The 14,504-nt window shown below is 44.5% G+C and overlaps 1 protein-coding gene across 1 annotated transcript; it reads left to right on the forward strand.

The window, feature by feature from the left end:
• The first annotated feature begins 2,871 nt into the window (after window positions 1-2,871).
• C9H10orf67 (chromosome 9 C10orf67 homolog) lies at window positions 2,872-8,620 on the forward strand. The gene has a single exon (XM_069206265.1). The coding sequence runs from the start codon at window positions 4,058-4,060 to the stop codon at window positions 5,669-5,671; it is 1,614 nt and encodes a 537-aa protein (XP_069062366.1). The 5' UTR covers window positions 2,872-4,057; the 3' UTR covers window positions 5,672-8,620.
• Window positions 8,621-14,504: the final 5,884 nt, after the last annotated feature.

The raw sequence follows: 14,504 nt of genomic DNA on the forward strand, positions 1-14,504 counted from the left end.
CTTACAGGCACTGAGCACAGCATCTTATGATACGCCACCTGAGTACACAATACAGGCACAATCTTCCTCGCTTCTCGCGCAGCTTCAGTAAGCTCCTGGTACAGAGCAGGACAGACTCAAGCAGCAGATGCTGGTCAAGGTAATTGGAGTCACTCCGGATTTCATTCATATAAATAATTGAATTAACAAGATGATTTAAATTAGCTATGGAATTGTGTGTATTTATGATCAAATAAATTTACCTTTTTGTTTATTTTCACTTTTAAATGGTGCTATTTTTGCACGTGCATGCACGTTTGTGTATTATACAATTTATCTATTGTGTTTTTTATAGAGTGAACTCCACCCATCTTGGACTCTGGATGATGCGCAAGGCACTGTCATACATAACATGAGCGGAGGAAGCAAATGGTGAAGTAATTCGAAAGCTTAGCACAAAGATCTGGCACTTATAAGACCATGAGAAGCAATGACAGGAGCAAGACCCGAGTGCATATGTTGATTTTTGCAATGTGTAAAATGTTTGATGAGCAGCGTCCAAAATAAAACATATTTTTTTTCAGCTTCAATCTACTTTCCAGCTTCATTTGAGGCTAAGGGGGTCATTAGGAGTTTGGCAGACAGAAACATCCGTCCTCCAAACTCCTGACGAGGAGACCGCCACGGTGCTGGCGGTCTCCCCACCAGCCCCATTACAACTTTCCCACTCGGCTGACCGGCAGAAACAGCCCAGAGGGAACGGTGCAGCAGCATTGGTCCCAGCTCATAATCGAGCCGGAAGCAATGCTTCCGCACGCAGGGTGCCCGGCACCCTTGAAATGCACACTGTCTGCACAGCAGGCCGTGTGCATTTCAAGGGTGCTCAGCAGGGGGACTCCTGCACTGCCCATGCCATTGGCATGGGGCATTGGCAAGGTGCAGCGCATCCGCAACCTGAACTTTCAGACACGTAAAGGCGACTCTTTTCAAAGTACGTACCATGCAAGAATCTTATATTCAGGGCCGGACTCGAGAACCCAAAGCAGCCCTGGCAAAAATGCTCAAATCAGCATAGTTTCCTTCCTCCTCTTGAGTCATTGCTCTCTTTCATCATCCAGTCTCTCTCTGTGTCTTTCTCTCTCTCTCTTCTTCCTCTCTGATCACTTTCTCTCTACCTTTCTCTCGCTTGAAGTCTCCCCAGGGATGTAGCTAGATCAGTAGAATTGAGAGGGGGGTGCGCTTTAGATTTCCCAACTATATAATGTTAAAATACATTATACCACAAGAAGGGCTCATGAGAGGGTTTTAAGAGGCAGTGGAAATGGAAAGAATGCGGATTGATGGGTGTACGAAGTAAGAGAAATCACAATATTTTGTAAAATAACTGACATTTTTGAAGACTTTCAAGACGAAGAGATGGAGAGTGTGAATGTGTTTTTGTCTGTGTGTGTATAAAAAGTCCTGGTGAAATCCAACAGCCACATCACCATCCCCGACTGAACCCACCTGTACCCAACTACTTACCAGAACATACACTGGTTAGGGGGGTGTAACACCCCCCTGAAGCTATGCCCCTGGCCTCTCCGTGTCTGCTGCAGTTAATCTCGGGGATCTGGGGAAGGTGACAGAGACCCGAGCATTTGCCCTGGAATTTCAAAACTGGCTTCCAATGACTCCAGCCCACTGAGGAAATAGGTAGAAGTAAAGGCCTGTATATACATATACTACAAGAAAAAACTACAGAAACACAGCGTTTTGGAAAAAGCAAACAACCTGGAAGGTAAGATTGAGTAAAACATATGAAATGTTAACAAGGAATGCATTGCTGACATGGAATACTTTACGGGTTTTCTTTCAGGCTTGCTTGACAAATCGATCTGTGATATTGCTTGTCAATGCAAGGACATTAATATGGAGTCAAATAAAGAGCCATTTCAAAGTGTTTAATTACTACCAGGTCTGAAACCTGCCAGGACCCACCTCACTTAAAGCCCTGCATACCAGTGGCGCTCCTCCACTATGGCCGAGGAGCGTCACTCCCCTCTTCGCCCCACCCCTGTGAGCAGCACCCGCTGCAAACCTTTAACAATAAAAAGGTAATAAACTGTGTTTATTATTGTTCTATTGTTAAAGGGGCGGGGCCATGGTGGATGACAGGGACAAAGGGGGAGAGCACAGCACTCCCCATCAGTGCGCATGTATGTTTGGCCAGTCATCTCGGGCCGGCAAAACACACATGCGCACTGTGCTCTCTCCAACCCTGCACTGTGTTGCCAGGCTGAAGAGAGTAGGCACAGACTCCCAGCTTGCCTGGGAGCGCCCAGCCAATCCTAACGCTGCTTTCATGCACTGTTAGGATTGGCCGCAGGGCAGGCTGTGAGCCTATGCCTCCAGTGACCAGGAAAGAGGAGCGGTGCGGCAGCAAAGCAGGTAAGTGGTAAGTTTTTTTTTTTTTTAATTGAATGTTGATTTTGTACCCCCACCCAGACGCCGCGCGTCGCCCCACCCCTTCATCATCCAGCAAGCTGCGACTGCTGCAAATAGATAATTCTCAATTCACATAATAAGTATTTGTAGTATTATGTACAAGCTGCCAAGATGTAATGTTGAGTAAAAAAAAAAAAAGAAGAAAACAGATGACGTGGGTAAAAACTGCCAGGACCATAAAAATAAAAGTCGGTGGAAAGAAATTATCGGCAGGAAACTTGAAGGAGTGGGATGAAAATGACGAGATAAGGTGTGGCATGCGGTCAGAGTGCAAAACTCACTTTGTAGCTCTCTGTCGTCGTTATGTGCACCAGGCTTCTTTTGGGTTCCTTTTTTGGGTTGTTCTTCTTTTGACATTCCGTTGTGCTTGTTTTCAAGGCGGCTCTTGGCAACGCTGGTGACGAGGGGCGAAAACACAGATTATCGGGATCCCGAAACAAGCTCCTCTCCTGGGCATCCGACCGTACATCATATTAAACTCTCACAGTCGTGCTCCAAAGTGTTTCAACCCAGGAAAGAAGCATTGGAAAAGCGAAAAGAAAGCGAGCGTGAGAAAAGGCAAAACAGAAAAGAGAGAACTAAAACGCAACAGACTGTAGAGAGAAGAGGAAAACAGAACAGAAGAGATCGTGAAGACGAAAGCACAGCCGGAGAAGAAAAGCAGAATTTAGAAGAAACAAATAGAAGCACGAGCACTTAAAGAACTTGGCACTGAAAGCAGAAGGGAGGAAAGAGGGGGAGCGAGAAACAAGCAGAGGAAAAAAGTTGTGAAGAAAACGAGAAGAAATCTTATGATTGAAGGAGAAAGACAGTAATAAGAAGAAAAAAAAACGAAAAAAGGACCCAAAAATCAAAACAGAGAATAATGCAGAATTGCGTGAAGAGAAAGTGTTAAGAAGGTGGCGCCCAAGGAAAAAGCACAACAGAAGCAAAGGAGAGGCGAGGCGGAAGACAAAACAGAGAAGTTAAAGGGAAAGCAGAGAGAGCAGCCGAGAAAGCTACAGAGAGACCCCAGAGACAATGACAGTAGGTCGACGATGGGTAGATACAAACCACAGAGAAGAACAGTAAACGATAAATCTGGCACTTGTGACGACTTGTTCAGGAGTAGATAAAGCAGCAGCAAAAACTTACTTGCGAGTTGCTGTGCGGCAGCAAACTTCAGCAGGAGCAGTGCTTTAATTGGGCAGGTGCTGTCCGGTACTGAGTACCTGCAGTACTTTTGTTTGAAAGGGAGAGTACCTGCACTTCTCGCACTTGTGCAACACTTTGAAGGGGAGAGTACTGGCACTTCTCAGGAGCATACAGGTACTCTTGATAGTGAGTACCTGAACTTCTATAGTTCTCTTTAAAGCACTGAGAAGTAACAACTGACCACGTGTCTTTTATTCAACACTGTCTCACTGCGATCATTCTCGAACAGACGTATGTGTTGCCTACCTGACACTGTCATGTAATCGAGCGCGAAAGAGTGACAACAGATAAGTTTTTTTTCAAGTTCCAAACTTTTGGCCCACAGCTTTCGTACAGTTTTCCAGAGGAGCACATTAATCTATTGCGCTGTCTGGTCAGCCTACTACCGACCAACGATATGGAGGTGGGCCGCCAGGCCCTCGTGCGAAATGCACCTCTTTGCCCGGAGGATCTGCAAGAGTTGGAGGCCGACATCGCCGGCGCCCTGGAGCCCTGGCCATCCATTTCCAGCAAATTGAGGGTGAGCTCTTACGGGACAGACAGCGCAACCCAGACCGACGCCAGCGACATAGTTGAGCTGAAGGAACTGACCGACGCAACACAAGGTTTGTCCGTCTCCGTTGACCTGCTCAAGAAAGATCTGGTTTTCCAGAAAACTGTACTCCAGGCAGACCATGAGGAGCGGCTCCAAGAACAAGCCCGGCGACTCTACTCGAAAATGAATGACACATTGAGGAATCTTGAAGTCGTTCACCAAGAGAAACTGGAGATGGCCCGACGAAGCTTCCAGCAGCAGCTAGCTGATGCTCTCGCTGTCATGAAGGTCAAGTATGAGAAATATTATTTAGGGGATGGAGATCCATTGTCGGACACCAAAGAAGATCTGACCGCCAAGATCAAACAATTGGTGCATAAACTACAGATAAAGCAATCGAAGATTGAGTCCCTGGAAGCTCAACTCCTGGAGTATGAGGAAAGCGAACCAGCAAAACAGATAATTTATGAAACAGAAGAAGACCCAGAGAAAGAGCAAACCTTGGAACAAAATAAAGGACTTAGGGAGGAAATTGATGTTCTGAAAAATACAATTGCGGAGCTGGAGGACAACTTGGAAATAAAAGAGAAGGAAAACCAATCCTTGGTTGCAGAGGCAAAGCAAATGAAAGAGAAAATGGACAAGGGTTTGGGGGCCATCGACAAGTTGGCGGCAGATCTAGAAGCAGCAAAAGATGAGCTAGAAAAGGAAAAGGCTTCATCAGCAGCAGTGCTGCAAAAACAGAAGGACGATATGGAGAAAGTAATGAATGAGAAGATTAAAGTCAACGAGGAAGAACTTCGTGCTCAAAAGGAGATCGAAGCGAGAAAAAAATTAGCTGCTGAAAAAGAGAAAGAAATGCTGCAGCTTGAACGACATCAATTGCTTCTATTGCAGCAGCAGCAAAAGGAGCAGTTGCAGCAGTCCTTTACTCGGGACAATGAGGCCAGGATCTCAGAGCAGCAGAAAATGGCCGCACAGCTACAGAAGCTGCAGAAAACCATCGAAGTACAGAGGAAAACGATCAACAGTCTCAGAAACCAGCTGGAGCAAAATAATAAGATTTGGGAGAAGAAATTTGCAATCCTGAAACAGAGCCTGCATGCGATAAAGGACGAGATGTTTCTGCGGCAGTCACTGCAACGTCAAGCTGCTAGCCTTCAACGGGTGTCTGTCTCCTATGCCGTCGAGGGCCCCCTTGGACCAAGCAACCCACATGGACACATGGATGCAGCAAGAAACTGTTTCCCTTTTCCTGTGTTACCTTTGCCTGGAATAGGTTCTCAGTCTGTTCCTCAAGAGGAAAGAGTAGTTGACATCAGGCCTGTGTCTCAGGGCTACAACTTTAATGCCGATGAGTTGCAGGTGGTGTCGGACAACGAAGAGGACATGGGGGCAGCGCCCCTGCTGCCGTCACCACCGACCAGCCGCAGACAGACCCCTGTCACACCACATCACCAAGTGACCCAAGCATAACTCTATCACTATGGCAAGAGATGTTGAATCTATGATAAAAGATGGTGTCTTTGAGGAAATTTCTTATAGCCAATATTACTGTATTGGTGGTCTACAGATCTGAATTCCTTATGGATGTGAAAAGGCAAGTGCACATCGACCATATCATGTGTGGAGCGTTTACTTCAACATTTTATGGAGCTACTGTTGCAGTAAACAGTGAGGGCTTGATGTACAAATCCTTTTGCAGTTGCAAACCTTATAATTCACAAAATCATAGCGTTTGCAGGATCAAAATGTTTTTTTTAGAATTCTGAAGCACTAACACGCATCAAAATATTGCAATGCTTTCCGATTTGTTGATGAGTTGTTATGAAATGGGTGTTTCCCTTCGAGTTATCAATTTAAAAAGGAGTGTATCAATGGTTTGCAAACCATTTATTACCTACCACCCTCCAACCTAGAGTGGTAACTGCAGTGCTTAATTTGTAAATACAAAGGTGCCGGTGCCCAAAGCCCTCCTCTTAAACACGCGGCTGCTGTAATTAAATGTGTGAGCACGGAATACTGAGGCGGCGTAATCCTGAAGCCATCTCGGGCCTCTTCAATCCATATCAAGCTGCTCGCTGCCCCTTCAGCTCACTCTTGAAGCTTTTTACTTTCTCCCTTTGTGACACTTTTTCTTTTTTCCCTTCATCCTTCTTTCCTATATGTGTCTTTTGCTCGCAGCAAATGCTTGAGGCAAAAGAATAAGCCCTGGCCCTAAAATATAAGTGCCGGTGCTCAGCACCGGAAACAACAAGCACAAATTAAGCACTGGGTAACTGATTCACAAAGGGGGCTGTACCCATTGTGACACTTTCCCCTTTGTCAATCAAGTCAGTTTCCTCAGGCAAGAAGGTAATAGTTCTCTGGACCCCAGATGACTTCCCAAATTTAGTTTTTAAAGCAACATCTGTGCTTTTTCTAGACACAGGCTGCATTTAAAAATAATGTTTCCTGTTTCAGACAGTAAGTGCAGGGACTGAGGTCTGCTGTCCCTTGCAGGCCTCCATCCCTGTACTGGCAGCTATTTACAGAGGGTCTCAAATTATGACTTACATAAGTAATATTCATTAAGCAGCTTGTTTTGCGACCCACTGTGAATAGATGATTTGGTATGAGACCCATTAGTACATAGGTCTCATCATAAAGTACATTCCCATTTGCAAAAAGTCGATGTGCAAATTGCGCATCCCAGGTTTGCAAATGGGATGATACACTGGGCCTTTAATACAACAAACTGGGAAGTCAGGTGCAACAGGTTAAAAGCTAAAGGGAAATAGGCACATTACACATCACAGCAGGTGTTAGCGAACCAAGAACTGGAAGATGTTCCTGGTTGCTGACACCTTTGTGGTTACCAAAAGCCTTTTGATGGGTCAGGAGTTATCAACCCTTGTTTCATTTGTGGCCCAGGATAATTCTGCCGATGATTACTACTACATTCCTAAGAAATCACTAGAAGCGACTGCACAGGACATTGTACCAACAAGGACTCGACACCGAAGCTGGCCGACATTGAGCTATTGTATAAATCGCAGTCCAGTTAGTCAATTCACTGCGGCAGGAACTGAGAGGAATGTGTAATCCCATCATACAGTGTCTGCCAATGCTTATCTTAAATTGATATTCTTATAAAAATAAGCCTGAAGTTTAATCTCCATGTTAAAAATTAACCATATTGAATGTATTTCCTTAAAAAGTGATTTTCTTGGATAAAGTACCCTTTTCAGACCATTTTGGCTCACTAAAAAAGCAACCTATAGTTGGAGCGTAAAAATGAAGCTCCAGATCTTTAAAACAAATAAACCTTATTAAGCTCTAAAGAGCATGAAGAGCAAACATAATGGTCTTGTGTGCCAACTTCATCCATGGATCCACTAACCTAATTAAATCAATCGCATTGAGCTATAGTTGTATTGCAAATGTATTGTCTTATCTCATCAACAAAATACAGTATATGTGCAGCCAAGTGAAGAGGGCTCAAGGTTTATAAAGTGCGCAGAGTTTGATAGATAAATGCATATGTACAACTATATAGACAAGGAACTCCAGGCTGCTACATATTGTCCACCATATACTCAACTTGCGTAAAGTTTAGTTTTAACTCACGTGTGAATGAAAACCCTGAGAGGACGTGGACATTTCAATCCTTATGGAATAAAGTCCTGGGTCTCTTCACGACATTGCTATCTGTCTAATGTCATTGATTGAAGATAATTGCCATTGAAACAACACTATTTGTCACACAAATTGTTATTCCTAGTTATGGTCTTGGTTACAAAGTAGCAAGCCCGGTCTAAGAGCGCGGGCACCTGGCACTGTGATACAATGTTTCAGAATCGCTCCTCTCAGGGATCCCTGTTGTATACTGTTGATGGAATAATACACTACCTTTGCAATTGAACAGGGCCTTGTGGATCATTGAGTGATATACAATCACACCCCTATGTGGTTGATTTAATTGGGTTAGTAGATCCACAGGTGGATGTGACCCGCTGGCCTTTTATGCTTGTTCTATATTATAAATCCAGGCTCCGGTTGGTGTATAAGGGTCTGTCCTTGTTGTTGTATATATCTAATGAACATTAAGGCAGTTCTTTATTGTTGTATGTTTTTTATGTGGACTTAAACAATGTGCACAGGTCTAGTGCGCTCACCCTAAGTGAAGTGACCCAATGGAAAAAGTGGGCTGACCCATTCACCCATGCTGTGTGCTGTGGTTGGTGGAAGCAAAATGTGAATAACAATTTAACAGACTAATGAATTAAGGCTGCCAACATAAAAGCCCATCTATTTATGTATTTTATATATTATTAAAATAAAAAATAAAAAATCATCTGGCAGTCTTAATGACTAAACCTAAAAATGGTGATTAAATGTTAGTAGTAATGACATTTCGATTCATTTCTTCATTTGACACTTCTCCCTCAGTATCAATAGGCATTTGAAGATTTTCTGATAAATATTGGCAGGTGTGCCGTACAACAATTAACTTAAAGTTTATTGTGCAATCATTCTGTGTAAAAGGAACAAAAGAGCTATTTACTTCATGTCTGTTTTGCAATCATTGTGTGTACAAGGAACAAAAGCGCTATTTAGTTCTTGGGCATGCTTATTCTGTGCCGGAAAAGATTTCCAGTTGTGTTTCCAAGTACTGCCATCATCCCCTGCAGTAATGTTTTGTTTATTTCTTCAGTAAGTGTCTTCTGGTAATATCTGCAATGGTGAACAGCGGAAGAAACAACATGTCAGCCAATTGCTTTTCCCCATTGTGCTTCATTAACCCAGAGTTCCAATTTGCCACGTGTGTCTCCAGTGAAGTATGTGTTCACAAACCATATTCACTCCCTTGTGACTTTCATCTGCCTTTTGAATATGCTTAAATATTTTGCCCCAGGTGCTAAAATGTAGTTTCATGTATTTACCACTGTTTTTTGAGTATACACTTTTTTCTATTATTCTACACTCAGAAATTGTATTTTTTTGAGTGCTTGTGCGTTTTTTCTTTGCAGCGGGTCTAGGATTGCCATTGGGAACTTTAAAGAATGCTAGCCAATCACACGTATAGGAAAGTAATCAATTGATGTCTCCCCAATATCAAGGTAGACACAGCAACAACATTTGAAGGCTTAGTTTTAAGCTTACATGGTTCCAAGGAATTCTCTGAAAAATGTTGTGACTGAAAAGCATATAAAGTCAATTAGGCCTTAGCAGGCCGCTCACCAGCTCGCCATGCTAGAAGATACTATGGCCACTGCTTCCCTAGCAGAGGACCTCTTGCCGTATTATGAGATCCTTTCCTACCTGGCAGGTATCTCGCTTCCTTCTGTGGATCCTCTGATGCGGTGGTTGCAAAGAGAGTGGTGAAGTATGCTAATCCCGTACCGTATTGTTTCGTCCCTTTTGCAAAAAGTTTTTGTTGCATGAACATAAAATGTAGGATATTTTCCAACGATAACACACTGCCTTGACACACTTGAGAGTTTTCTCCTAGCACAGTGGTTCCCAACCGGTGGTCCAGGAACCACTGAGGGTCCGCAAACCCTCCTCAGGGTGTCTGCGACTGCATAGAAAATTAAATAATATTAACAGATTAGGTCTGCAGCTTATGGTAGTGACTCATTGGGGAGGTCCCCGGATTCCAATAATGATTCAGTGGGGGTCCGTATATTCAAATAATGATAAAGTGGGGGTCCACAGAAGTCAAAAGGTTGGGAGCCACTGTCCTAGCATATAGGGGCCACTTGTACTGCGTCCTATTCGAGACCCTGAACGGAATAAAATGTATGTCGGATGGAACTAAAAAGGGCAGTCTTTGAGCACAAATTGGCACTGTGCAGATTGTGCAACTGGTGTAATATCTCCTGTGGTAAAGCCAGATAAGCCTGGAAACCAGGCCTCTCTCTCACCTCTAGACGCGGCAGACAAACCATGAGTTTGGTGGGACAGGAGATACCCCCTCCAAAGCCTAAATGTATAGTCCCTTAAATGTGAAGGTCCACTTAGAGATGTGAAAACCTTTTGGATGAAAGAGCTTGGCAGTGTTGTCTGCACAATATACTTTGCAGATTGGCATGTGTTTGATTCATTGGCAAATAATGCAGTAGGGAATAAAACCCTCTGATTATAGAGGCAAGCGTGGGAACTTTATCCTAAATTTAAAGGTCATCATGTGCACGGACTGGCACAAGGAGGATGTACAGGAGAGCACCAACAGTTTCACAATATGAATCCATATATCAGTTAGAATTCTGGGCTTGAGATTTCTGATATGGTGTTGGGGTCATTTTGCAGTTTTCACTGCCAGTCACGGCCAGGTTTTACCACCACTCTTGAACAGTGCATGTCTGCAGTCCATCTCACTCCCTTCCCTCGTGTTGCTTGTCCCCCTCCACCTGCCCTCCTCTTAGTGTTGCTTCTCCCCCTTCATGTTGCTTTACCCTGGCCCGCTATCCGTTTTTTCTTTTCCATTCCCTCGTTGTCCGTTGTTTCTGGCCCAACCTCTGCTCTCCTCCCGCTGTCCGTTGTTTCTCCCCCACCTCCCTCCCCAGGCTTGCCCACCCCGTGCTGTCTTTACACATATTGCACAGCAACGCGGGCTGCTGTGCAACACGGGTTAAAGGGAAAAAAGGTACACCGGCCGTCTCCTGTCACTTAATTTTTTTACTTTAAGCCGTGTTGCACAGCAGGTCGTGTAGGCCTGGTGTATTTGATTGCACTTTTAAACAGAACTTAAGTACATTGTTTAAATACGTCTGGACTTATTTAAGCATTGCCAATTTAATAGAATACTTGTGAAGAATTTGAAGGGGTGCCTGATAATTATTTTCCCCACTCGGGGTGTGCGGCATTAAACAGTTTGAAGACCACTGACCTAGAGTATTCTTGAACCAGTAGAGAGCACTTTTGTAGGCACTTTTGACAGGTAACAGATATTCATTGTAACACAGTTCAGTGGTACACGTTTTATCACCCTCAGAAGCATAGAAGGCTGAGGCAACCTCCCTGGATTTGAACCTGTGAGCATGTGGGTGCAGTAGATGCATTAGTCCCCCAGCCACCGGACATGGCGTCTGCATCCTTTCTAGCGTTCAGGTAACTCCTGTGTGTGCCTGCTGCCAGTGCAGGCAGCATTGTGAAAAAAGAAAGGAGTGTGACTGCTTCATACATCACCATCAGAGGCAGACAGGTAGCAGGAGAGCATTTTTGCTTCTGCTATGATTATTCCCCCTGATAATGTGTGAAGCAGTTATCAGGGAAGAAAGTGGCAAAAATAGCTTGTTTTGCCTGTTTAAGGGAGCAGACATGATACATGGTAGTCACAGAAGATGTGTGTTCAGCACTTATATTTGTATCCATAACTCAGGGAGCATCATTAATAAAAGCCAATCTTCTCTTTGCAACAGGACAGGTTTTTTAATCTTATCTGGTCTCTTTTTGTTCCCTTTTAAGCCCAGAGAAGAAAATCCATCACACCCTGAGAAACAAAATTCTTGTCATTCAGCGCTGACTGCGAAATCCAGGCCTGGAGCTGACTTTGCAAATCTGGGCAGACAAAGGCTGCTAGGACCATCCATTCTTAAAGTTTCTATACATACTCATAGGGTATCGTACTAACTCTGGTGCAATTGCTGGTCCGTTTGCACACCTGGGGCCGTATTGTGGAAAGTGTCCTTGGGGTGCAGCGGGCATGTGCGCCTGCTTTGCATGCCCCCGGGGCACTTTGGTATTACAGAAAGAGCCACACAAGCATCTGCGGCCCTTTCTGTAATACAGATAGTACTGGGGTGCACATATAACGTCAGCTCTATCACCCCAGAGGGTGTTCCCTCATTTGCATGGGGGCGTGGGCATATGCAAATAAGGGAATCCCTTTGCCTCTGCACCCGCGCTATATTATAGACACAGCGCAGGGGCAAAGAAGCTGTCAGGAGGCACACTGTAGGTGCGTCCCCTAATGGCAGCCCTCTGGAGGGGGGAAACGGGGTCCTATGTACATTCATTTGCAGACGGCTGCAATCACTCACTGCACCTGCATGCAAGGGATCTCTAATCCCTCTTAAAAGTGAAGGGGGGTTGCCTCCTGCACAGTGAAACATGGGGCTACCTTAAAGAAGCCGCTCCTTTTTTCATTTGAATACACTCCCCCCAGGGCAGCGCAAGTTCACGGCTGCCTTGGGGTCAGTGCATTCAAGGTACTAGGGCGTAATTTCTCTGTTTGCACCCGACGCACTTGTTTTATGGTGCAATGCGGCACAAACAAAGAAAGTGCACCCTATATGTAATAGGACCCCTGGTAAATACCTGTACTGATGGGTGCACAAATGCCACAAACAGTATCATTGAAGGATGCATGGGCCCTATTGTACTACTGAATACTGAGGTTAGGAGTATCGAGATACACTAATATCGTGGACAGAATATCGAGGGATAAAATATTGAAATTTTGGTGCATACAGAGGAAGTATAGATTTACTATTCTTAACTTCACATCTATTTACCTTGAAGATATAGATATCATCAATGTACATATATGTGGAGTTAGGTATAGAAAATCTATACTTACCTTTCGATATTTTGTCCATTGATACTGCATAAACGATATTTGGTGGCATCGAAGTTCCAACCTCGGTATTCCGGGGGAACACCCTTTGGCCCTAATGCAAACAAGGAAAATGGGCCACACTCAACCTTGCTTGAGTAGTAAAATGCAGATATATTTAGGGTGCAGGGGCCCCTCAGACCCCATGGCCCTGGTGCTACTGCACCTTCTGCACTATTCATAGTTATGCTCCAAGCTTCACCATTCAGAGTTTCATCTCTTCGAAAGCAGGATAACACACCAATAGTAGGCTTCCCCGTTGCCACAGTGCACAGATGCGGAATTTGCACTATTTGCCACCACCAACCATGCTAACTGTGCCCAAATTGTAGTCCTGCTTTAGGTGCAAATGATAGTTTGCACCTACATCGAGATTTGCACAGGATTGGATTGAACCCCATAATTCTTGCAATGAGTATTCTCAACTGGTAGATAAATAGGGTCGTAGGTATACCCTGAACTACTCACTTATTTATTATTTATTGAGTAGTTTTATACAGGCTTTCGACCACTTCATTATGTTCGGTTGTTCAACTGAGACCCTGCAGTGGACTGCGACGAAAGCACCAGGCCCAAATTTAAGAAAAAGTGGTGCATCAGCTATGATGCACCTGTTTTCCTGCCCCCCCTCTTACCGGCATCTAATGACAGCGCGGCCATGGCGGTCATTAGTACAATAGTGTCAACATTTTTGCCGGTCTTGTGGCGCTTTGCTACACTAGCGTCAAAACTTTTGTCACCAGTGCAGCAAAGTGCAAGGAGGCCCATAGGTTAATACGGGAGCGTCATTTTTAATGCCTGCTCTGAGCAGGCGTTAAATATGATGTCAAAAATGACACAGTGAAATCTTTTAAATTTCACTGCTCCATTTTTGCAGGCCTCCTAGTGCCGGAATGCCCTCTTGCATACATTATGCCTGGCGCAGGCATAATGTGGTGCAAGAGGTTGCAAAGTGGTCCAATGCATGCATTGTGCCACTTTGTAAATGTGGTGTGGCAGAAAAGTCATTTTAGCGCCGCCTTAGTATAAAATAAATGACGCTATGGAAGCACTAAGGTGATGCTGGCGGCTCTTAAATATGTCCCCCAAGAGTCTAAGCTGGTGCAACAAAGGGGCTGCTGTCTCTGATCTTAAGTCATTGTCCCTGTGCTCAGGGCCTGCTTTAGGACGGTGCAACCGGTGCAGCCGCACCTGACGCTGACTTTGTTGGGGGCGTATTCCTACTGGTGAGTGATTGGAATTTCATCTAGTAGCAGTTTTGACTCTTCCTAAAGTATCATGGGGGGGGGGTTAATGCGCTTCCTTCAAAGAACGTGTACCATGCAGATCACAGAACTGAGTGTGAGTAAAGTATGAGTATTGCTATAAAAAATGAAATGTATGTCAGAGAGAGGCATGGAGAGATGAGGTGCACTATTGGAGAGTGACATTAATGGAATTCTAGAAAAGGAGATCATCGTGGGGGGGGGGATTGCCAAGAGAGACTGTTGCACCGGGTGCCTCCAGCCCTAAAGCCGGCCCTGCCTATGCTCAATGGTGTTCAGTAGACGGCCTTTCTGAAGAGTTACCTCCACGTTTCATTTATTGAGGGGTTTTTAAAGTGCAAACAAAGCCGAAATGGCCATCTGGGCGCTTCACAGTGCAGCGACCTCATAATATGATGCACAGACGCGGAATATACGTGTTGGAGAGATTTATGAAATGCAT

Source organism: Pleurodeles waltl, chromosome 9 (genome assembly GCF_031143425.1).
Source record: "Pleurodeles waltl isolate 20211129_DDA chromosome 9, aPleWal1.hap1.20221129, whole genome shotgun sequence".
Taxonomy (NCBI): domain Eukaryota; kingdom Metazoa; phylum Chordata; class Amphibia; order Caudata; family Salamandridae; genus Pleurodeles; species Pleurodeles waltl.